General features: G+C 39.4%; 9 protein-coding genes and 1 non-coding gene across 10 annotated transcripts; 5 read left to right on the top strand and 5 right to left on the bottom strand.

The window, feature by feature from the left end:
• Window positions 1-8: 8 nt before the first annotated feature.
• Window positions 9-392, bottom strand: LAP3_1 (bleomycin hydrolase; the record flags this gene model as incomplete). The annotated part of the gene is made up of 1 exon (XM_064827907.1): window positions 9-392. One exon carries the CDS (start codon window positions 390-392, stop codon window positions 9-11), a length of 384 nt encoding a protein of 127 aa, XP_064685109.1.
• Window positions 393-3,445: 3,053 nt separating this feature from the next.
• Window positions 3,446-5,840, top strand: PRD1 (metalloendopeptidase; the record flags this gene model as incomplete). The annotated part of the gene is made up of 3 exons (XM_064827906.1): window positions 3,446-4,488; window positions 4,546-4,783; window positions 4,845-5,840. The coding sequence occupies 3 exons, from the start codon at window positions 3,446-3,448 to the stop codon at window positions 5,838-5,840; spliced, it is 2,277 nt and encodes a 758-aa protein (XP_064685108.1).
• Window positions 5,841-6,125: 285 nt separating this feature from the next.
• On the top strand, window positions 6,126-7,987 carry ATC70_008659 (uncharacterized protein; the record flags this gene model as incomplete). The annotated part of the gene is made up of 5 exons (XM_064827905.1): window positions 6,126-6,137; window positions 6,195-6,272; window positions 6,357-6,431; window positions 6,486-6,614; window positions 6,677-7,987. The coding sequence occupies 5 exons, from the start codon at window positions 6,126-6,128 to the stop codon at window positions 7,985-7,987; spliced, it is 1,605 nt and encodes a 534-aa protein (XP_064685107.1).
• Window positions 7,988-8,265: 278 nt separating this feature from the next.
• On the top strand, window positions 8,266-8,784 carry ATC70_008658 (uncharacterized protein; the record flags this gene model as incomplete). Its single annotated transcript, XM_064827904.1, has 1 exon — window positions 8,266-8,784. The coding sequence occupies one exon, from the start codon at window positions 8,266-8,268 to the stop codon at window positions 8,782-8,784; it is 519 nt and encodes a 172-aa protein (XP_064685106.1).
• Window positions 8,785-11,821: 3,037 nt separating this feature from the next.
• On the bottom strand, window positions 11,822-12,946 carry ATC70_008657 (uncharacterized protein; the record flags this gene model as incomplete). Its single annotated transcript, XM_064827903.1, has 4 exons — window positions 11,822-12,216; window positions 12,270-12,494; window positions 12,554-12,664; window positions 12,721-12,946. The coding sequence occupies 4 exons, from the start codon at window positions 12,944-12,946 to the stop codon at window positions 11,822-11,824; spliced, it is 957 nt and encodes a 318-aa protein (XP_064685105.1).
• Window positions 12,947-14,543: 1,597 nt separating this feature from the next.
• Window positions 14,544-15,350, bottom strand: ATC70_008656 (uncharacterized protein; the record flags this gene model as incomplete). The annotated part of the gene is made up of 5 exons (XM_064827902.1): window positions 14,544-14,868; window positions 14,934-15,015; window positions 15,077-15,104; window positions 15,161-15,270; window positions 15,347-15,350. The coding sequence occupies 5 exons, from the start codon at window positions 15,348-15,350 to the stop codon at window positions 14,544-14,546; spliced, it is 549 nt and encodes a 182-aa protein (XP_064685104.1).
• A 728-nt stretch (window positions 15,351-16,078) lies between these two features.
• Window positions 16,079-17,272, top strand: ATC70_008655 (uncharacterized protein; the record flags this gene model as incomplete). The annotated part of the gene is made up of 5 exons (XM_064827901.1): window positions 16,079-16,120; window positions 16,177-16,301; window positions 16,369-16,480; window positions 16,542-16,655; window positions 16,715-17,272. 5 exons carry the CDS (start codon window positions 16,079-16,081, stop codon window positions 17,270-17,272), a joined length of 951 nt encoding a protein of 316 aa, XP_064685103.1.
• A 149-nt stretch (window positions 17,273-17,421) lies between these two features.
• Window positions 17,422-19,212, bottom strand: ATC70_008654 (uncharacterized protein; the record flags this gene model as incomplete). The annotated part of the gene is made up of 5 exons (XM_064827900.1): window positions 17,422-17,666; window positions 17,721-17,909; window positions 17,962-18,352; window positions 18,428-18,440; window positions 18,524-19,212. 5 exons carry the CDS (start codon window positions 19,210-19,212, stop codon window positions 17,422-17,424), a joined length of 1,527 nt encoding a protein of 508 aa, XP_064685102.1.
• A 2,883-nt stretch (window positions 19,213-22,095) lies between these two features.
• Window positions 22,096-23,169, top strand: SCS7_2 (fatty acid alpha-hydroxylase; the record flags this gene model as incomplete). The annotated part of the gene is made up of 2 exons (XM_064827899.1): window positions 22,096-22,569; window positions 22,621-23,169. The coding sequence occupies 2 exons, from the start codon at window positions 22,096-22,098 to the stop codon at window positions 23,167-23,169; spliced, it is 1,023 nt and encodes a 340-aa protein (XP_064685101.1).
• Window positions 23,170-24,803: 1,634 nt separating this feature from the next.
• On the bottom strand, window positions 24,804-24,875 carry ATC70_008652. The gene has a single exon. It is a non-coding gene; the product is annotated as a tRNA-Cys (tRNA).
• Window positions 24,876-24,969: the final 94 nt, after the last annotated feature.

Below are 24,969 nucleotides of genomic sequence, written 5' to 3'. Positions count from 1 at the left end.
AGGGTGCTTTAGTTTTCGGACCTGTACGTTGGTGGAAGAGGTAATCCATTATGAACAAAGTAAGCAGTGTTGTTTGTATAAGCGGGCTGCTGTCGTAGGCGGTGTTGCTGTAGTAGAGATGTATCATGAATAGTGGATCGCGCATAATCATGAACGTGATGATATTGTTGTTGTTGTCTGTAAACACGCTCTTCGGCTGCTATCTCTGCTGCAGCTGTTGTTGTCGCATTATCCAGCATACGCTCTCTTCTCTGATTCACTAGAGATCTACCCCAGATGTAAACTGCTAATACAAAACTGGAGCAAGCGACGACTCCCATCGCAATCAAAGCGACCTGAACAGAAGTCAATGTGGGCCCAGCAGTAGCAACAACTACATTTTCTTCACCCATGGTGGTCGTTGTAAAAGGTTGCTGTAAGAAAGAATCAACGACAAGAGATGTTTCAGGTGGACAGTAAAGATGTGATACAAATGTACATTGTGTTACTTTTTAACGTGCAAGAAATGCGGGTCATTTCTTGGTTCTCATTGATAAGATGCAATGGTTCATCATTTGAGATTAGTGACACATTTCTATTCTGTTGGGTTAAATGAATGATGGTAGTGATATTATGTCTCCCAACTAAATTACTGCGCTTCTTGGAGCTGTTATCTATTACGCAACATGAATATAGTCGGCTACTCAGGGATGACCTAGTTTGCGCCACCAAGCGAGAACCTTACGTAAATGCATGCATTCGATGTATTTAAATCATGATGATGAACGTTAATCAAATTATTTGGGTTCATTATGCAACCACCTCGTCAATTTTAGTAAAGACTGAACTGATTTGTTGGCAGGCATCATCGAATCAAGAAAATCAGGCACAAATATGATCTTCACTGCTTTATTTTATTATGCATTCGAGTGTTTATGCTTTGGATGTCTCTCTACCTTCGCTTCGCTTTGGTGAGAACCAACCTGCACAGCAGCAGCTCGCGCTACCGATTGTTCTTGCGTATCTTATCAAAATACTGCTACTTTCATATTGACCCTCTACTTGCACATGAAAACCCTTCATATTATCTGTGGATCTAATTCTTACGTGATGTTCCGCATTTATATACTCGTAGGCACTTCATATACGGGCAAGTAGCATACAAATATTATCCCTTTTTAGTCAAGAGTGTGCTTAATACAGCAAAATCTGAGTGCATTTGAGCTGCGTTTTCTTGCGTTAAAGGCCGTTTTAGATCGTATGAATATCACCGAACAATTGCTCTCGTCTGGCAGTTACTTGCTGATACTATTGCTCAACTTTTTGGGGACCAAAAAAACATGGCCAAAAATCGACCCAAAAGCATGAGGTATTTTTCATGGTTTTCATTGAAAATCAAACGATCGCATTTTTCACCTTGATAACGAAGACTTTTACTATGGTATATCTTGAATCAAAATGTTTCTATCGATCCAAAGCAACCTCTGAAATTATCTTTGTGGGACTTTGATATGTAAAATTTGGACTTTTTGGCCAGACGCCTCATTTCATATTTTCATAAATTGCTCAACAATTTCAGTCAAAACACGTATTACAATTAGCACCATTGGAAGCGCCTTGAAAAGTACTTTAAGAATGTATTAGGAAGCATCGGGTAATTACCACAATTTTCATAGTCGAATATCATAAAATAGTTAGATCAAGTCGAAGATAACAGAATTTATCCAATCCTGAGCAGAAAAAAATTGTCTGCATTTAAATTAATTTTGGCTAGCTGGTGAGGCTCACTAGCAAACTCAATGCCTTTTTCATCATGAAGGACATACAGTAGTAGATGCTTTTGAAGCGTATATAAAGTAAATGGAAAGTTACATAGCACTGGTGTTAGCCATGTTGCTGTTCTTGTATTCCATATTTAATAACGCCAGTTTATCAAAATACTTGTTAGATCTACTTCTTTCCTTTTGAGGCTTTGAAAGTGTCTAGGGACCAAGACTTTCAACTCTTCTGACCTAAGCTTCGCTTCGGTGGAAGCCAGCCTACGTTCAGATGGCTCGCACTGCCGCGAATCTTTGGCTAATATTGAAAAGTTAATAATAATAGCTAAAATGTTAGAAGAAACTTGATTGTTGATTGATAGTGGTTTAATATAAAATTTCTAATCATCATATATGAGCCATGCCTGACAAATGCCTGGCAACTCAGTTTCCATATGAGGGTTTTAAAGTGTCTATGGACTAAAAATTTATTATGTTATGAAATTTGCCCAAGGGCTTACGATCACAGGCTATTGTCTTCCACGACATTGTCTATAAGTGCAAAACACAAGTATACGCACCCAATCCATAGATGAACCGCCAGCATTGTACACCAAGCGCTGTTCTTGATATCCTCTATGCAAATAGATTGATGCTTCTATGACAGAACTCAATCTATACACATAAGCATGACGTAGACATTAGGATTGTACAGAAAGAAAGAAAAGGAGAGAGCGAGATCGAAATCAATACATTTTAGACAAAAGGGCGTGAAAGGCACATGCTGTTTGACAAACAAAATTAGATAATGTCATGCCTCAGGGAGTATGGAAAAGAGAAGGAGAGGGCTGAGATGGAGGCTCGAAAATGCTATAGTATGATGAGGGAGAAGAAAGAAAATTCATGCGAAATAGCATATCTACAAGACTTGTGAATTCGCTTGATCTTGTTGTAGATGTCAGGTTGAATGCACGCATTGGATACATTTACGCATACAGACAGATCATGTCTATACAAAAAATAAACATCAAACAAAACGATTTATATACAGACATGTCTATATCATCACACGCTCATCCACACGTACACACGCTCACAGCCATTACTCCTTGAAAAAAAGGAGTGTTAAACAGACGGACAGAGAGAGAGGCTTCCAAATCAAGATAATGTCAAATTAGCTGGGCTTTGAATCAGATAGCAGTAGTATCGGTTTCTTCCTCAGGGTTTTTGGGAGTTTTTGAGTGTGTGGTGAGTCTGAAGGAGGTGAGTCGCTCGCTACATAGTTGTATGTAATGAAGGGGAAATGTGAAATATGTTGTTTGTGTGCGTGTGTACAAAATATTAAAATACTCATGCAGATCAATTGAAACCATCTCTTTCTTTTCTTCACCTTCGTTCTTACGCACCGTTCATCCTGAATCAAATCACTCAACAGCACACGATGCCCGGCTCATTTGAGAGCTCTAGACATATATCCGTGTTTGAAACCACATTATCGATTCAACAAAACACACTATCTGTAAATATGGCCATTCATGCGTAGGCATGTTAAATAGCAAACATTGAATAAATGCATATGATAGGTCTTTAACATCATCATTCAAACTTCACAATCCACTGTGTCTCTTATACGATACCCGTTTGATTTGCTCGAATTCCATCAAAAGGTAGACAAAGAAAGGCATTTACAGACACACTACCGAACTAAAATGCATGATCAGATTCGCTTTCACTATCCTAGATCAAAAATATCTTTTCCATCCCTTAATAATCCTCCCCGAAAATCGCAACATCATCATCAATTACATCAACAAAAGCAGCACCAGCAGCAGGAAAAGGATCAACACACTTTGCGTAACTCAAAACGTCGATCATTTCTAGATTTGTTACTCTTTTCTCATAAAAAGAGCAATGCATCCAAAGTCGAAAGGTATCTCGAGCGATGCTTTCAACATCCCATTATTGGCATCTCTTCTATCCTTCGAGATTTTACCAGCGTACAACGTGACGAAGATGCATCGCTTACTTCTCAGCATACATCGACTACATTAACACCCACTTTCGAAATCAAAAGCTCGGCAGATAATACCAAGTATACAGGGCCACTACCGCCGTTGCCATCACTATCTCCCGCTGTGTGTTATCCTCTTCCCCCTCCTCCTCCCTCTTCTCAACAACAACAACAGCAGCGGCAGCAACAAATTCACCTTCCCCTATTACAAATCAATGCTGTGAATAAGCCATTACCAAAAATTATTAGCCCCACTACGCCTTTACCCTCTCTCGCTTTATTAACGCCAACATCAGCACCTCCATCTTGTATTATTCCAGCAACTACTGATGCTCAAGAGCAACTGTCCTCAGAAATCTCACTAGTAGACTTTGATTTACTAAAAGTGCTAGGAAAAGGATGTATGGGCAAAGTGCTGCTTGTGCGATCAAAGAGAAACGAACGAATGTATGCTCTCAAATCCATCAAAAAGAAATGGGTCATCAAGCAGAAGGAGCTGATCCACACTCGGGCCGAAAGAGACATTCTAGTGCGATTACGACATCAGCCCTTTCTGGCCCAAGTCCATCATGTATTCCAGACGCCCTGTGAGCTCTTCCTTGTGCTCGAGTACTATGCAGGCGGTGATATAGCCACTCAATTATCCAACATGACATGCTTTGATGAAGAGCGCACTAAATTTTATGCAGCTGAGATTGTGTACGGTCTTGGGATATTACATGAGCACGGCATTGTGTACAGGTAAGCACATTATATAATGTGATACAAGGAAATAGATTACATATAGACTCTTTGTAGGGACCTCAAGCCGGAAAATGTACTTATTGGTCGAGATGGCCATATCATTCTAACTGATTTTGGGCTGTCCAAGATTTTCACTGAGCAAGATGTGGATGAATACAATGTGTCTTCAACGCAAACGTTCTGCGGCACAGCCGAATACCTGGCGCCCGAGATCTTGCTGGGAGAGCCGTATACGTTTGTTGTTGATTTCTGGAGTTTGGGAACTCTTTTGTATGAAATGTTGGCAGGCACAGTAAGTGAACACCATTTAATTAATTTAAAAAAGGGATATTAAGACTGAAGCATGATATCAGACACCATATTGGGCAGAAACACATATGGAAATGTATAAAAGAGTATTGGAAGACTCGCTAGAGTTTCCCAGTGATTTTGATCCTGCTACCTGCAGCTTTTTGACAGGATTGTTGGAGAAGGAAGCTTGTGAAAGACTAGGCTGGGGCGAAGATGGCATTGAAGAAATCAAGGCACATCCCTATTTTGGCTTTATCAAGGATTGGGAGCACGTAGGACAGCTCAAGCTAAGGCCACCTTATATACCCTTTATTCGAAATGAGCAAGACATATCCAATTTCGACGGCATGTTTACGAGCTTGCCTGTAAAGATTAGTCAGTCATCGCTCATCGATGTGGATGAGCAAGAGCAGCTGCAAGATCCCTTTGAAGGTTTCTCATTTAACAATGTAGTACAGCAGCACACACTCTCTCATCACAATAGCACCAATGCCATTGCTAAACCGCCTTTCATCGACACTAGTAATTCGACATCCACAGTCAGAATACGCAAAAGACATAGTGCGGCACTGCTCTCATTTACATCGTCGCCATCGTCCAACAGCAACAATCATCAGCTCTTTGAGGACAATCGAGTGATCAAAAAGAGACAAACCAACATCAACAATGCGTCATTTGCAACTCGAAATCAAACAGAAGAGGAGTATGAGGAGGATCAATCCAGCGTTTACTCGAGGTCGTCATTGTCCTTTTCATTTGCAGCTCAAGAAGCGACTACAGCGACGAGAGCAGGCAGTGAATTCAGCATTGAGCCTATACAGACGAGCCATTGCACTATCGCAGCAGCATATGAAAGACCGCAATGTCCATTACCAGGTCAACAACAATCCCGAACTGTGTTCACATCAGAACCAAGAGGAGCTAGTAGATCATCCCTATCACTGCGATCCAATGCCTCCACGCTCAACAACTCGGTTTGTTCCTACCTCACACTAGAGAACAATGCGAATAGTGTCGCCCATTTGCAGCAACAACCACAATTCTTTCTCCTTGAATGAGCATCTCAATGAACAATGGATTATCAGTCCTCCTGATGAAATTCATTATTTGTGTTTCCTCAGGTAAATTAAGCAGGTGTTACACGATCTTCCCTTTCCTTTACCATATAAATTTACATTTAATCAACTAATTAAAAAACTCCTCTAATTTTCTAAAAGAGAACATGAAGAAAATTTTCTCTCTCTCTCTTTCTCTTCCTTCTTTCTCTCTTTCTTCCTGTTTCTCGCCTAAATCACACACACACGCACGTGAGAGAAGGGGCTGTTGAGTCGTAAAATAGCATCATGTCTTTAAAGGTAGTTTTAATTTTCACACTAGGTCATACAAACATTGATGGACTGACCAATCTATAGTACGAATTGGAACAATGGCAGGCTGCTTGTGCTGCTTTCGATGTACGAGATTTTGACAAATCTATAAAAGCATTCATTGTACGTTGTTTTGTTTTTTTGGAGTTTTAATTCTTCAGGGGGGGGAGAAGCTGGTCATTTACTAACAAACATCTTTGACAATAGGGCATTGCGGATAGCGCAAAAATGCACTTCAATATTGGATTGATCTTTGCCACAGTAGAGGATCATGATCATGCGGTAAATAGTCGGTATACGATGGCCATTCGACACGCAATCTAATCAATCTAGTAGCTGGGAGCATATTCAAAGGCACTTTTACTCGATCCCTACTTTGCTGTCGCCTATTTCCAACGAGGTGTGTCATATTTCATCAAAAACGACATGGAAAACGCAAGAAAGGACTTTGATCAAGCGTACCAGGTATTATAGTATGTTAATTTTTGTACATGGCAAGACAACTGACTCCTTAAAAAAAAAAATAGAAACTTCGTGGCAATCAAATCATTAATTATCAACAGCTGGGCCTGAGCTTTCGACTGTATTCCTGCGAAGTCTTGTTCAACAGAGGAATATGTCAACTGTACCTGGGAAAGATGGATGCTGGTTTGACAGATTTATACCACGCACAAAAATCCAAAATGACCGAGGAGCATGATGTGATTGATCAGGCAGTCAAGGACAGAGGAAAGGGCTATTCAGTCTTTTCCATTCCCCCATTTGTGATTTTCAGACCTCCTGAAAATAGATTGAGACAATTAAACGGCGTCGATATGTTTGCTGTTGTAGATCAATTACAGCCTACCAAGAAGCAGCAATCTATAATTAAACAGGCAGCATTATCGCACACAGCAGCGTCACCAAATAACGCTGTCAAACGAAACAATTCAGTCTTGCTGACGGACCGAGTGCATAAATATACACCAAAGCAGCCTTCATTACTGTCATCAACACCTCCTCATAGCATACCTATTGCACTGCCACATCCACAACAGCAGCAAGTGTCTCCTGTACCACCGCTATCTCAGCAAGTGCCAATGCAGGCAACGCCTGTGCAACAACAGCAGCAACCATCACAACCTATACCAACAAGGAGACGAAAAGACTCCAATCTAGGCATGTATCAGTCAGACGATTCCGGTTCAACAGCTTCCTTCTGCTCTTCCAACTACCGGTACCGTCAGGACGGTCGCCGTGTAGATAGTGGGTTTGAATCCACATTGGAGGACAACAGATACTCCTCATCATCCTCACTAGGCACTCTTGGAGGGAGAAGCTCGACCAAAAGCCTGAAATCGCAGCCGCCACAGACACCACCACCTGTTCCACGTATACCCAAACAACATGACGAAGACAACACCATGTATGGAGATTTTGATCAAGAATTAGAGGTGTATGGATCCTTACATACCACGACCATGCAGGATCGAGAACGAGACATCATTCGCTACAGACTAGCCACTGGAGGCAGTAAAGAGGACATTCGACTACAAAGCTCAACCTCAACATCCACGATTGGTTCAAACAACAGTAACAGCAGCTTCAGCAATGGAAAAATTAAGATTAAGATTCACCATGTTGATACAAGAATACTGTTGGTTTCAAATCAAATCACTTTTGACGAATTAAAATCGAGAATCCAAGATAAATTTGGTGTACCTGCGTCTATTCGACTGCAGTACAAGGATGAGGATGATGAGATGGTCCTGATGATTGATGACGATGACTTGTTTATGGCTCGACAAGTAAATAAGGTATCAAACGAACTCGAAAAGATGGAGATTTGGTGCGTGTAACTATAGTGTATTTATAAAACTGAATAAATAATGTTTTTATGTGAAAAAAAAAAAAAAGCAAGTGGTATATTTTTGTCCTTCTAAATGTGGATATTGCCGATTCGAGACATTTTCTATTTTTATTTGAGCCTCATCATCCTCCATCCTGGGGAAATCGGATGCAAAAGAGTTGAAATACAGCAATTTGACAGATATAAAAAGGGTCCTTGGGTTTTGATGCAAAGTGATTTTTTTTCATTATTCAAAACAATCTCTTTCATACTCATACACACACAACAATGAAATCTACTGCTTCTGCTACTCTTATTGTCTTTGCTCTCATTGCCTTCTTTGCCATGGTATCTCATGCTCTCCCCATGGAGAGACGTGCTCCCAAGTATCAGATTCAAGTCAAATCTGAAACTGCCTTTTGTTCCTTCATGCCTCCTCACCCAGGAGATGACGTTGGCGCCACTGAAAACAATGGTATTCCTATGTGCACTGACCCTAGCTTGGGTGGTAAGACCTTCCCCACTGGCTTCATCAAGTCTGCTCACTATGCAAGCACTGCCAACTACCAACAAATTACTGGTAGAATTGATCGCACCAAGTACAGCCTCAAGTCTACTGATGGTGGAGGACAATACGACAACAAGGACATTGCCTCTACTACTTGCAATGGTTACAAGTACTTTGTCAACTTGATTGAACCTGATGCCAATATCTTCTGTATCCGTTGTTGCAAGAACCAAGCTGACTGTAGATTGGGCATTTCTACCTACGGATGTGCCAGAGTTGTTCCTGGCAACTACAACTAGTTTCACAACTCTATCTCTGTATCTCTGTATTATAAATTTTGTATCTATTCAATAAATAAATATATATATTTCAAACCATACTACGTCTATTTGCTTTCACAATTGTTCTAAGGTTCTACGAAAGAAGATCCCTAGGTTTCGTGTAACAAAATCGATACAGATTCCGCCTTATTGTTTACGCTTCAGCCATTCAGAGGCTTCTGCCAAGATATGCTTCATCATACTATCGTCTAGCGTCGCTCTTTGTTCAGCCCAAAATGATCAATCTGACGTTTCAAATCATAAATTTGCATCACACCTTTGCATGATCGCCGTGAAGAGACTAAATTTAGTAAATTTATACTTATAGATCATTTTGCTTAGCGTCAAATGACGGATAGTTTTTATAGTCATTTAAATTTAGCATTGCAAATCGCTCATGATACGTTAGGTTTCTTGCTAAATACATATTATAAAAAATGCTTTTTTTATCTTGCCAAGGGGGTCAAATGATACACCTATAGAACAACAAGGGCTGAAGAATTTCTGTATCAATGATACATGTTCAGTTTATGGATACTTTTGCTATTAATACGCTTGTATTCTGACCCAAACAAAAACTTTGTTATTGTTACATGTAAACCGATGGCATACCAAAAAGCTTTGAGATGTATTATTTTTAGTGTGGCTGACATCTCGCTGGAAAAAAAAAAATCACCCTTACCGTCAAGTCATGAATGTACGCTAATTTTAACCAAATTACCTAAAGAATGTCCATGTAAACAGGATGATCAATGTTCTTGTGATATAAAGCTGATGCATGAATCCATAGTTTGTACATCATCGTTACCAGTTTTCTGTATAACGTAAATGCTGATCACAAGAAAAACATTTGCCTTATTCGACACCGTTTAGGTAACTGAATAGCTTCTAGCACCAAAACAAAGCTGATGATTCTTTTGTTTTAGGCAAATTTTTTAGATACATTCTACTATAAACGATGTAAATCGTATTAATAACATTGAACTATGGCTTCATTACAAGCTATAGTATATTTATGCAATCTATTATTGCTTGTTTGTTCCTTAACGAGAGTAGTTTGAGCCCTTGTAAATGGGGCTGTGTTGAATCTGGAAGAGCATAATAAGATATGCTGATACAAATGCGCCACCAGCACACAAACCATGTAAAACTACATAAGATGTTTAACGTGTTTTATAAATATCAAGCGCTATGATTCTAGCCGCAACTCAATAAACAAACGTGAACCAAGAAACACGATAGCGACTGCACAGTTGGTAAAAAAAAAGTATTTTGGAATAGCAGCATCTGAATGAGAGATTGATCCGAGATTTGGTGTATAACGGTTTATCTTTCCGTCTTGCCAATGTAGAATCTACCCTGAAGTTTATTTTTCAAATATGCAGTATTACTCGAGAACTCTCTATAAATAACCTGGAACTGTAGACCTGACTTACAGAACCTCTCATTTAGCTTCTCATTCAGCCTCGTATCTAGCCTCATGCTACTTCTCAGGCGCTCTACACGTCTGTATCAATGAGATATATTATCTAGAGGTAGACAGTGCATTCACATCACCTGTGATTAATCAAAATAGATGCAAAACACAGTGAGATTTGGATGCATTTGATCCTTGTTTTCTCGTGTTGGGAGTCGTTTTAGACCACCAGAATAGCACTAAACAATTCCCCTCAACTAGCACTAAACTCCTGACATCTTTGCTCAACTTTTTGGAGACCCACAAAATATCGTCAAAAAAGCAAAAAACGACCAAAAAGCATGAGGTACACCTCATGGTTTTCATCAAAAATTAAACGATTGCGTTTTTCACCTTGAAAATGAAGACTTTTACTATGGTATGTATTGAATCAAAATATGGCTATTTTCCCTAAAAAACCTCATTTCATATTTTCATAAATTGTTCAATAATTCCAGTCAAAACACTTATTACAGTTAAAACCATTGGAAGAGCCTTGAAAAGTGTTCCAAGAATGTATTAGAAAGCGTAGGGTGATCATTACAGTTTATATAGTCGAATGTTATAAAATAGATTTTTTTTTTGTTAAATTTTGTTTATTGATTGGGCCGCGTACACTAGGAGTAATGGGTCGAAGTGAAGAGGCGGGTGCAATTGAAAAGAAAATAACTAAACTAACCTAAACAGAACTATCGAAACTATCTAAACTACAAGAGGGAGTGGGTTTGATCCTCATCCACTGTCTGGCGAGCAGTGGAGCGGATATTTACCAGAATCGCTATAAAATAGATTAAAGAAGTCGAAAGAAATGATATCTGTCCAATCTTGAAGAGAAAAAAAAAGCTGAATTTGAATCGATATTGGGGGCGGCTTGCTGCTGGCTGACCTAAATGCCTTTCTGTTGATGACAATAATGATTGCGATGACGGCTGCGATGCTGATTAAATGGGAATTATGGAGTTGAAAGAACATTTGCTTAGCTCGAATACTCTTTTCTTTCTTGAGTTTTTTTTCCTATGATAAAGGTGCATTTTGCAATGGCAACATCTCTAAAAAAAAAAAAAAAAAAAAAAAAAAAAAAAAGTCGCTGTAGATCTTACGCAAGTCCTGTATTTACGCATGGCCAGCTTTATGTCGCCATCCCAAGAGCAGCATTAGCGAATGGACACCTCCCTTTCCTGACTCTGATATACCCTTTCTTTTACTATTAATTGTTTGTTTAAAATCTACTTGATATGCCAGACTTTTATTATTTCTTCTGATTTGAAATGTCTTCGGCGAAAGCCCGCAGGGCGACGCCAACATCGAGCGTAGCGAGATAGATTGGCTAGTAGTCAAATATTGCAAAATAGAGCAATCAAGTCGAAAAAGTATCAAAATTTACCAATTGGAGAAAGAAAGCGGGTTATTAACTGGTATCTTTGGCTGGCAAGAGTAATTCTAAGCGTATCCTAAAGGTAATCGGTGATGTTGGAAGCTCATAGAAAGGGAATTGCATGTCAGAAAGTACTGTGGATTGGCACTAACGCCCTCTTTTGCTCCTGTTACATTTTATTTTACTTAATTAAAGAGAGGAATGTTAATGTTATATGCAAAGAGAGAATTGAAACGAAGGTTTTCATCAAGCTTCTTGATTTCATCATGATCCTTATTGTCCAACTTGAAGCAGAATACATCCAAGTTGGACTTGATACGATCTTCGCTCATACTTTTGGGAAGTACAGCTACATCTCTTTCAATACTCCAACGCAAAAGTACCTGAGCAGGCGTCTTTCCATGCTTGGACGCGATAGACTTGATCACATTATGATCCAGCAAAGGAGTAGCTGTCTTTGCAGATTCAGAGAAAACAGTGTATGAGCTTGGGCCAAAGGATGAGTACGCAGTGACCTGAATATCTTGCTCTTGAACCCACTTGACAAGAGATGTTTGTTGCAGATAAGGGTGAAGCTCAACTAGCAAGCACAGTGAGAATACGAGTATGATGCAATGTATCTATCCAACTTACTTTGCAAAGTGGCAGGCTTATATTTGGCGTACGTCAACAAGTCCATAATGAGTTGGGCATTGAAATTGGAGATACCAATGTTACGCGTCAAGCCAGCATCAACAAGCTTCTCCATCTCTGCCCACAGCTCGTGCATAGGGGACTTTTCAAGCTCTACCTTGCCGTTGATAAACCACGGACCAGGATACTTGACAGCAGGATCAACGTACTTGAGAGGAACAGGGACTATGTAGTGATGCCTCAAGTTGAGATTTTCCATGATACAAGCATTTGAAGCAACTTACAGTGAATGATGTAGAGATCAAGATAGTCCAATTCCATATCCTTGAGAGTTCTGTCAATAGCAGCTCTAACGTGAGCCTTGTTATGATAGTTATTCCAGAGCTTGGAGACGACTAGACAAAGGAAAGTTAGTCCATCGCATCCATCATGAAGCAAAGACTATTTTTACCAAAGAGATCTTGACGTTTCACAATGCCTTCCTTAATCGCTCTGTTGATACCGCGACCTACTCCAACTTCGTTGCCGTAAACAGCAGCACCATCGATGAGACGATATCCATTTTTGATAGCTGTGTACACAACTTGCTCGGGGTTCTCCTCCACCTTCCAGCATCCGTAACCAATGATTGGCATCTTGTCATTTGTGCGATTCAAAGTAAGGTATTTTTGAGCCATTTTTGCAGTGTTTTGAAAGATGAAGAGCAGAAAAGGTAGTCTTTTGACGGCCATCCTTTTACCATGCGTGTTTCTTTTTCTCAACTGAAACCCTTCACCATGAGGATAGAACATGATGGAATATCAATATGTATTTCTTTTTTTAGCGCTGATGTTTCTCCACGATTTTGAATCGAGAGCTAGGAAAATGTAACCATTGCCATACTTTTCACGTTCTTTTGGGGAACTAGATTGCGTATTTATGGGCAAGTCTGCAAATCGCTTTTTCTTTCCCTCAATTCATCAATTTGACCAAACTTCCTAAAATCAGTACAGGTGAAAAGATCGAGTACACTTTCGTGTATTGAGGTAATTAAAACGCCACAATACAAACATTCATATATAAACCCTCGATCGTTTGGGCATATTATTCCTTCTTTCTTTCCTTTTATTTCCATCGTTTCTTCTTTTCTTCTTTATATTCCATTTATAAGTGCCAAATCCACAGTAAAATCTTTTACATTGGCGCAAGTCAATACCTGTGCCCCCCCCCTCCCCCCCAAAGTGTGCTTCTACATGGAAAAAAGACACGAAAAGCCGAAGCTTATTGTCCATCACTGCGTATACGCAATTACATATACCATTGTACCAAAGAAACCTACATGTGCTTCGAAAACCCATCATTGAGTAGGCTCAGGGATTGCCAGGATGCAAGACGATATATGGAGGCGTTGGAGCCAGTTAGCACGGTCAAAAGGATCACGACGCAAGAGAGGCAAGGCTGTCCTGGAAAATGTGGCAATGCTATTCAACAAGTTCCTTCAAAGGAGAATGGTAAGGCAATGTGTAGCAGGCAAGCAAGCGAGATCGGAGCAATGCTTTATATGGTGATACAGTATATGTCCGAGTTTTGAGGTCACTAAACAATTGGCGAGGTACAGATAGACCTGCTATTGTTTCAGGCAAATGCCATACACAATACTATGGGATGTTGGCACTTTTTGCTCTTCGGAATAATTGTCCCGATCGTCTAGACTGAGCTATTCGATAGCAAAAGTTACCCTTTCTCGCTTACAATTTGGATCATTCGGTTGTGGAGGCTACATTTTTGGAGGTAGTATAGAGGTTACTGCCTCCTTTCGTCAGTGCTGCAATTGTCCGGTAAATGATTTCGGTTTAGAGGAAAGAGGGGGGGGGGATGATTACAAGTTGCGCAGGTCAATGATATTCGAATACTGCCTTTGTTGGGCGCTGTAGCGACTTTGCTGGACGTAGCTTCAAACTCGCCGTACTCCTGTGCACAGAAAGCTAGCTTTGGCCTCCAACCATTACTGGAAGGGGGGTTTGTAAGGAATATTGGCCGCCTTTTGTCGTACATACATTATAATAAAATCCAATTTTCTACTAGAAAAAAAAAAAAGTTCAAACTTTGCATAATCTATCAATCATGCGAAATGCAAACATTCACATAATGTTTTATTAAAGTGTGTTGGCTATAGATGTGCGTAGTTGCGTAGGTGGTTGCGTAGTGTATTGATGTTTGTATAAAGGAAGAAAAGAGTATATAATGTGTGTCTGTGTGTCTGTGCGGCATGATACATGTATGTTGGAAAATGAACTATTTCTTGTTTTCTTGAATGATGTTGACAAGCCAATCTAAACCTTCTGTTAAACCTTCGTCCTTCAATGCACTGGTTCTGTAGATGGAATATTGTCTGTTCTTCAAGGTCGACAAACCGAGTGCATCGGCAACTTCTGCAGCGGATAAAGCACCCTCCATATCCTGCTTATTTGCAAAAACCAAAAGGGCGGCATCCTTTAATTCCTCCTCTTCCAACATGGCATGCAATTCTTCCCTTGATGTTTGCATACGATCCTTATCCACACTGTCGACGACGTAGATGACTGCATCGGTATTAGAATAATAACATCTCCAATAAGGTCTATATTGATATTATGTAAGTCATCAACATGAACGCGCGTTTCTACATTTGTTATTCATGCCTACCTTATACTGGTTTGTCCGCCTAAATCCCACACTTGGAATTTGATGTTCTTGTAAGTAACAGTTTCAACATTGAAGCCAATAGCTACAAGATGCAATATAACCATTTAGAAATGTGCCAAAACTGTGTGCAAATCCAAACTTACTGGGAATAGTAGACACGACTTCTCCAATCTATCAAGGGCATTCAGAATACAGTCTCCATAACAGCAGTGACCATTGCATATTACCTGCAGTCTGTAGAGGATGGTGGTTTTGCCTGCACCATCAAGACCTAAAATCAAGATACGAACTTCCTTTTCTCCCCAAAGTTTGCTGAAAAGACTGCTGAAAAGTGCACCTAATTGTAACGAATATATCAGTTTGTCACTCTCTCTCTCTCTCTCTCTCGTTGCGCATGTAAGTGTTTGCTGTACCCATTTGATATGTTTATTTTTTTTCCAAGATGAATAAAAGAGAACAAGAGAAAGAGGAAAAAATATGGAAATCCGGTCAATAAAAAAAATGCGAAGCAACCGCACGTGAGGAGCGTCAAATGGGGTTTGCTCTGATGCTCTTCTATATCAATCAACTCATAGCATTTGCGCTTTTATACGAGTAATATCATTATAGCAACAAGGCACCCAACTCTCATAGCAGATGCAGGAACAATTCAAAATTGATGTTCAGCGAATGAGTTGCCATGGCAACAGAGCTTCTGATTTTTATACATCATGGCAATACATTTGGCAAGTAAATACAACGATGTCTTCACATGTGAATATGGATGGGTGGGTGTTTTCATCTGAAGCAATCCATTGCCTATTCTCTTTATCCATTCAAAACCTTACTGAAAAGAATGACTTTGCAATGCTATTGTGCGATGATCAAGTTAACAAGATGAAGAAAAAGAGAATGTGCACATTAGTAATGGTAAACACATCCCCTTATTCATGTTACCCACACAACAGCAGTGTTTTGAGATTAAATTGGCGCTGTAAGCCTGTTGTGTCAGCGCAATTCACCAAGTGAGAAAAAAAAAAGAATAGTCAGCCTGAATACCATGCCCTTTCTTCGATTCTAGGAACCCTAATTTTGTTTATTTATTTATCAATCTATCTCTTCTACTCTTTTCTTTACTTTCTTCTTTCTGTGTACATACAAAACCAATGTTTGCTCAATTTCGTACTGAAGGGTTCAATGGTTACTCGGTAAGATGGACAGTGTAGCTTTAAATCATGCCTCGTCTTACTCATGAGGAAAATAGACCAAGTGGAGTCCATTTTTTGAAAATAAACTTGCTGTTGCAAGCGCATCAAACTTTGGTTTAGTAGGTAACGGAAGACTCTTTATCATGGGCGTTCAAGGAATGAATATGACGGTGGAAAGAGCGTAGGTATCATGATTGGTAGTATGAGGATATAGCCGGTACTCACAGCTGATTCCTGCAACAATTTAGTTATGATACACAAGACGGTTTATACGATGTTGCTTGGAGTGAAGTGAACGAGAATCAGCTTGTCGTGTCAAGCGGTGATGGTTCAATCAAGATGTGGGATACTACGTTGGCAGTAAGATTACACAGACTGAAAGCAGAGCATTGAAGCTAAATGTTTGGTTCATATGATTTAGGATTATCCAATTCAGAATTGGCAAGAGCATCAACGCGAGGTGTTTTCAGTTGATTGGAATTTGGTAACAAAGGATGTGTTTTCGAGTGGTTCATGGGATCATACGGTCAAAATTGTGAGTTTGATTTGCATACAAGATGGCATCATAAGACACTTACCTACCTTCCATATTAGTGGAATCCTCAAGCACCAAGATCATTACAGACATATACAGAACACACTCACTGTGTCTACAGCACTGCATGGTCTCCTTATAGTCCTACTCGTCTTGCTTCAGCTTCAGGAGATCAAACCGTCAAAATTTGGGATACAAATAGCCCTCGATCCATTCAAACACTGCGTGCTCACAATAACGAGATTTTATCTCTTGATTGGAACAAGTATCAGGATCATATGCTGGTAACTGGGTCTGTTGACAAAACAATCAAAGTATGGGATCTGCGTCGCCCTGATAGAGAGGTAATTTGCCTTCCGGGTCATGAATTTGCTGTCCGTAGAGTGCGTTGGTCGCCACATCGACCCAACATTCTAGCAAGTGCTGCCTATGACATGAGTGTTAGATTTTGGGATACAGCAGCACCTCCTGGCCAGAACCTGATTTATGTACATGATGCGCACACCGAGTTTGTACTTGGCCTTGATTTCAATTTGTATGTGGAGGGGCAAGTGGCAACTTGTGCCTGGGATGAAAAGGTGAATGTATTGGTGCCACCACCACTTTTACGGCGATAGGTAGCTTACCATTCATTCAGCATGTAATAAAAAGGAAGATTAATTTGTACTTTATTGAGATTGGGGTATGTATATATAGTCAACGACGAGTTAAATGTATAAGTGAAATAGAATATTAGATTCGATCCAGCGATGATGTATGTATAGTATTAATTTGCGATATCGGTAGTAGTTGTTGTAGTTGTTTCTTTTAAAGGAGTTTCTGCAGGCTTTCTAGCAGTGTATATAACCCAGTCAATGTAACATTGCTGGTCTTCGAATTCATCCATGGCAGCAATGACAACTTTATCGTATTCTTGCTCTGTGACTCCCAGCTCCGATATCCACCACGGCCGCATTGATTTGAACAATGCTTTAATCACTTGCTTGTATAAGAATCCCTTTTCCTGTTGATCTAAGATAGAGATATTAAAAAATTAAGCTATTTCAGATCAGAATTTGCTTTTACCTTTTTCTGCGGGCCATTCACCAATGGGAATCGACACAACCTTCTTTTCGACCTGTTGGAACCCAGCACTGATCAGTTTGCTTTCAAGCTGCTTTGCCTCCTCCGGATCAACACCCACTGAAGTGGACGCAATCTTGTACCACTCGTTGACTAACGCAAGGACAGGTCCTGGATCTCGAATGTCAAAATCTGCTTGATCTGTTTAGAACGCATCCTATAATCAGTCTTCAAATGTACCTACTGTATTCGACCAGTTCAATGTAGCCACCAGGCTTCATTACTCGCATCAATTCCTTGAAAAGAAACGGCCAGCGCTCATGTGGTATGATGGATGTAGTGTCACGTTGATACAACACATCTACGTAGTTGTCTGGTAGTGTTAACTGCATTGTGAGATCTCCATATTTATAGACAGCGTTCGGAGCACTGATGGTTGCATTCGAGTATCCCTTCATTCTTTTATCGTCTAGTGGGAAAGCGTCCAAACCAATCACTTTAGCTTTGGGGTATGCTTGCGCCATATCTAAAGTCCAGAAACCAGCTCCACAAGCTGAGTCAAGTATAGTGATGCTTTTATCTGTCGGCACAGGTACATGAATATTCCCGTCCAGTACATGCTTCAATACATAATGCTATTAAACGTTTTTTTTAGTATGCATGTCTACCCTCTCACCCTCTATCCTCCACGTGCCACAAGAAAAACATACCTGTCGTAATTGTCTACGCATGGAAAGTATTACAAATACATCAGGTTTCATAAGCTACTTTTTAAAGCAAAAAGAAAAAAAAGACGACTTGCTTACCTATCATACTCTCTTTCATCCCCATTATTATATGACCAAAACGGTCGTGGAGGGCCTTTAAGCAGTTCCTGTTGCGTCGATGTAATAGCTGTAGGTGATGCAGAAGTATTATATTTAGATTCGAATACTATATCGTGTCCTTCCTTTTTATAACTACTCTTGAACGAATTAAATGGAGATGTCGATTTGGGCTTGATTTTCTTTTTGTTGTTATTATTGCTGTGATCCTCCACCTTGAGAAAATTGTTGCTACCATTCTCTTCTGATCCAACAGACGTTCGAGGAGATGAAACGAGCTCAGAGTCGGCGTCTTCATCCATGTCGTCGTCAAAGAAAGAGCCAGACGTAATGCTTCCATTGTCGTTTGTTGTACGAGTGGTGGTTGTATTGACACTTTTTCTCCATGACGATCGTCGTATCGGGATAGAGTTGATAGCGGAAAGTGAAGACATGGGTGATACATGGTCAGAGAGTACAACTTGGTGTTTGACAAGGTTCACAGGCGTAGGTTGATGTACGATTAGAGGTGTATTTGGTTTGGATGCAGTGTTTGACTCTATCGTTTTTACAGACAATTTGTTATCAGCACTAGTGGATATCACCTCTCTGCTCTTTTGTGATTTCAATGAGGCTAATTTCTGTCGATATTTATGACGAGTAGGGCCTTCTCTACTTGTCGTTGTACCCATATTGTGGTTTTGATATCTAGAAAGAAAGAAAAAATGAAACAGAAAGAAAGGCAGAAACGATGGGAAGCAAGTGAAAAAAAAAAATGAAAAAAAAAGAGGTTTATAATGGGAAAAGGATGTCCGATCGGTTTCAAGGTTTAATGCTTTTAGCAAACAAAAAGCAGAAAATGTCCTGTCGTCACGGGATGCATCTCTATGTCAAGAGAGCGGTTTTTTTTCTCACTCTGCTGCTCAGGCTGATACTGCGAGCGTGTTCTCGACGATTCTTATCTTGCGGTCAATGGCTGTAAAGGATACATTAGGGTTGGAGCCCCATCGTTACTGAAATATAGGGTAATTTCTTATGCGGTAACACATTAAATCCGAGAAATCTTACCAACCAGACTACCAGATACTGCTGTATCTATACTGCTACTTGGTTCGAGCTTAGTAAAGCTATCATTATAGTATATTTATAGGTAAAGGTTGTTTACATGTTTATAGTTGCAAATTCATGCGTTTGTCACCCAACACGCGTACAATCATCGATTTACTAATGTTTACACAAGATCAGAATGACATGTTGTATGACGCCGTACTCGATTCTTTACAGAAAAGTCAAAGTTTGGTCTTTGTATCCCTGTACATACAACTATGAGATATTGAAACGTTTTCTGTATTATCCGAGAGCTGCTTTCAAGCTCGTAAATGCGTGGATTCCCTTGGGATTCTGTGCTATCTTGGAAAGACCAAGGATTGTTTTGGCGCCATAATGCATCTCACGACAGCCACGATAAATACACAGCCGTTTACACAAATTCATGATGATCAGCCACTCGATGCACGATGGATAATATGAAGAACATTTTGTGATGTTACACCTCAATGGAAAACTCTTATATCATTCAGTTCTTATCTATCATGCATCCATAGAAGCTTACCGCAGTGCCTGCTCAGCAGATAGATTTTTGTAAGGGCGATATCAAATCTGAAGAGCGAATGACCGAGGCAAACATAGGTTGAATTAGACCCGGGTGAAGTAATAGTAGAACTTCTGAGAGGCCTCATTAGTAATTAGTTTTATGCATTCTTTGGCTATCTCATCAAATGATCGTATATATCTTGGAGGAACCCGAAGAAATACGGTGAGAAACCCGAAGAAATACGGTGAGAAACCACTTAAAAAAAAACCATGCTTAATTAAAGAGAAGACTTCTACTTTACATTTTCAATGCTCACTTTGATTACACGGCGTATTCTTGCTAACCAAGTATTGCTCATACAAACATATTTTTTCTTTCTAACTGGCATTTGTTTGCTTAGCTGCTGTAGTCCATGCTCGGAAAAGTAGCTTATTTCATTCGAATCTGCTCTATGTTCAATACTCTTAAAGGCGAGCGTCGAAAGCTCGTGAAAAAAACAGCCCTGTGTTAGGGTTTATGCATGAGATAGAACAGCATTGATAGGTTTGGCTAAGAGTTTAACTATCTGAGGGCCCTAGTGCTGCTATGCTCACAAGTGGCCTCCATTTGAACATAAAGGAAGAGGATAAACAGCCATCGTAAACTCTTTTTTTTTATCAGTGGGATACCGGTGTTTGTGCCTGAATCACTACGTTTAGCAGTAAGAAATCTATACGGATCCTGATTACATGTTGGTTTTCAAGATCCAATTTCTATCATCACAAACAGGAATATGCTCTCGTGATTTCGTTCTATCGCGAAAGCCCTTCTCTAATACAAACTACTTGCACCAAGAAGACAGAGAGGGATAGTCTAGAAAGTCGAACGAAATCAAAGGTACCCATTCCCAAATGTTCAAACACAATACTAATTTTTGGTAGCTGCATTGATGACATATCACAAGCTCCAGAAACTGTGCAAACAGAGTCGATGGCGCCAAGTGTCAAATATCAATGATGGCAGTTGTAAAATGAAGCATGTCATTCTCGAGTAATGTGTGTTTAATCCAAGATAAATGTCTGTAGGTATTGCGCATGAGTAATATCGTAATGCTTAATAATTAAGCCTCATTCTAAAAGAAAGACATCTCCTCATATCAAATGCCCAAATCAATATAATGGTTAAAGTATATTCTAGCTTTATAATTTGCCTGCATGTATCATCTTTTTGTAACAGATGAATAAAATATTTCCTCAAAGAAGATATTTTACTATTAACATACAAAATAGGTTATTTGTTAGCACACTAGCCGTTATTTGCGACTTGACGCATGCTTGACGAGTGTATGCCTGTAAATTAGTTGATTTTGCTCATTACTGCTTTTGCACATGAATGAGGTTGATTGCTGATCCCGCTCAGAAGTGAGTATACAAGCATTGAAATTTGGCTTTACGCCAAGTGATCGATAATAAATATTAACAAATTTGGAGGAATTAAAGGCACCAATGATTAGGATATCTCGGGTATACGTTTGTCGAGATGCACATAAATATTCAATCTGCAACGGATGACACCCGTCATCCATGGCGTGTAACTTTGATCTTGACATTGCCGCGCCTTGTGAATAGGGAAAAGAAGAACGAAAAGACTCTCTTGGCACTCTGCTGATCTGGCATCATCCGAGAAATACATGTATCTTTCTAGTACAAACTCAATTTATTGCAAATATAGACTTTTTATCTGAATGCAGTGTTAAATGAGCACTTGTTATAAATAGCAGAAATCCTCTTTATTAGGCAGAAATCCTTTGAAAAGCTGTACGTTCTACGCGAACTCGAGTTGCGAAATCTTTTTATAAACGTTTATTTGGTGTAACTTGCTTAATTACATTGTAGCTTTATAAAGAAGTTGAGTTGCAATAATCTATATTTATTAATTAGCTCTTTTGTTTCTTTCTTTCTTTATCTGTCTTTCTTTCTCTTCTTGATATCATATTATCTTAATGTACATTCCTACTAATAAGCTTCTTGTGGCAAGTCTTTTCGCTATTGCCTCTTCTTTTACCGCTTATGCTGCACCTGTAAATTCAACATCCTCATCTTCTACCCCTTTGACAGCTATTAATAGCCAAGACGACTTCTGTCTCTTTTTACCCCCTCAACCAGGACTTGTGGTTGCTGTAAACGAAGATAATGGCATCCCGTTCTGTACAAAGCCAGACACTGTGCCAAACGCAACAGAATTCCCTGAAGGATTCATCACAACTGCTCACTATTTAAGGAACAGCAGCTATGTTCAGGTCACTGGTTTCTTTGATAGAACCAAGTACGATTTGGGTGAAACTGATGGTGGAGGACAATATGATAACCATGCCAAGGGCAAGCCTGTAGGAGCACACTGTCAAGACTATAAATACTTTGTCAGTATGATTGAACCTGATATCAACAGATTCTGCATCCGTTGTTGTCAAGACGAGGTAAGTTTTGAGCTTGATGTATAAATATTAGAAGATCTAACAACATGCTAGGCTGACTGTAACACTGGTAGATCAGGCTACGGTTGTCTTCGTATCATTGATGGTGATTATGACAATGATAACAACTATATCAATAATAGCAGCAGCACAGAAGCAACATCTCATTTGAACTCTGACATGAACAGCGTTTTATTTGATCTGGAAGCCCTTCCCCAGAACAACGCTGCTGATGTTGCAACTACTACTGCCACCACTACTGCCACAAATGCTAACGATGCTATTCTCGCTGAAGTTGAAAAACTCTCTGGCGCCACTTCTGCTGAGGAAGTCCAGACCCAATGGACCTCTTTCACCTCCAATTTGGTTACTGAATATCCTGAAGTCTCTCAACAAATCACTCAACTGAATAGCATTGTCTCTGATTTGACTACTTTGGAACAATGGAATGCTTTCTTCGATCTTGTCAAGGAAAAGATTATCCAACTTCAAGCCACTGCTTCCGCTGATTCTCCCTCATCCACTACTCACACTAATAGCAAAGAGGATTTGGAATGGCTATTTGCCCATCGCAATAGCCATGATAACCAGGCAACATGGTAGAGACCTTGCTCTAGAGAAGGAAATGCTCTGTATAATAATCTCATCAAGAATAAAAATATATAAAAGGATGTTTGCGCACTTCGAGACCCTGCAATATATTTATCAGGAAGGCTCCACTCTGTATTGTGCTGATTCACGTCTTTTGTGATTTGACATTTCAGATGTCTAATATCTACAGTCCCCATTCATTACATGAAGTGTATGGATAATTGGCGCACAATAGTACACTTAATAGCATTCTTGTTGTGTTTCATTGCTGTTGTGGATTAAGATATACAACAAAGGTGTAGTTACTCATGCCTCAAGTTGATTTCCACAAGCATATTTACTAGTTGTTTCGTACTTGTGTGTTATTCTTGGCAATATTTATATGCCTTAGACTTTAGACTCCATGATAAGTGCCATGGGGAGCTGGCTCTCCGAATTTGATGAGTAAATAGAAGCACAGTGTACATTGGTGGCCTATTTTTACCTCTATTCGTGTCACGTACAAGATCTGTACCATTTCTTTTAATAGATTGAAATTTCTGTTAGGGACATGGTGAATCAAGCAATCTTTTTTATCTTATCAATACACGATTAAAGCTTTTGTGCCTCTTACCTTCTAAACATCTGAAAATCACTACCTTATCACGGTTGCTGTTTAGCTTGAAGGTTTACAAGTATTAGCTTCAAACGAAAGGCATATAAACTCGGTTGACTAACTTGTAACCTCATGTTGTTTTTGTGTCCGTCAAATGCGCATCTTACTGGATCATTCAATGCAATTAGTTCGAACGGATTAATTAGTTTTGGTAAAATTACAAGTTTCTTGATTTTCTCTTGTATACATTGATGTTGGCAACTTCTTTCACATTCAGTGCATTTAATGTTGACTGAACGAAGTATTTTGTGTGTGAGAAAAATTTAGAGAAAGGGGAAGCATCTTCATTATGTAAAGTGTTAAGGACGTAGTAGTAGCCTGTAGTTCCAAGAAAAGAAAGTGACCTCCTGAACAAACCAAAGAAGATCTAGCTATCAAGGGAATGCCAGGTTCTAGTTGTTCGACTAATATATATAAGAGTAAACGCCAAAATATAGGGAATGCATGAAATCAAATGCACAAAGAATTTTGCAATTAACGGATTTATCAGAAGTAATACGAGATGCTTTAAAGAATACGATTGAAGAAAATATAGGTAATTATACAAATGCCATGATGTTATACGTTACTTGTTTTATGATCTGTTTATAGAGTATCATTTGAAAGAAACTAGTTGCTGGAATAAGATGGCTGTATGATTATCCAAATAAATCAGAGCTGTTCTTATGAGTCAAATGTATGAAATTACTGGCATTATTTATTCTTTAATGGCGTTACTACTGGCTTCTGATTAGAAAATAGTTTCAGGACTGAAGTCGGTATGCTTTATTATAACAGGAATCTACTTGTTTAAGAATTCAGTGGATTAATTCGGCATATAATTTGGGATTAAACTGTATCACGTTTATCTTGTCGATTTGCAGCTAGTAAAAGAATAGAACTGAGAGCTGCCAAATGGATTCCCAACAAGAGATATTCCATTTCCAACATCTAAACAGGCAAAAATCAATCCAGCTACATACACTACATATGTAGAAATATGCAAAAAGAAAGGAAGCGCCGTGGATTGAACACGGGACCTACAGATTTGCAATCTGCCGCTCTACCGCTGAGCTACGCCTCCGTTTGATGTTCTGTCGTTTACAATATATATGAACAGTATATATGTATACAAAATTAGATGAGAAGATAAAGACCCCCTTTATTCAATTCAATCA

The sequence above is a fragment of the Mucor velutinosus genome (genome assembly GCF_035048745.1).
Source record: "Mucor velutinosus strain NIH1002 chromosome Unknown tig00001563, whole genome shotgun sequence".
NCBI classification, from domain to species: domain Eukaryota; kingdom Fungi; phylum Mucoromycota; class Mucoromycetes; order Mucorales; family Mucoraceae; genus Mucor; species Mucor velutinosus.
This window is presented reverse-complemented; position numbering and strand designations above follow the sequence as displayed.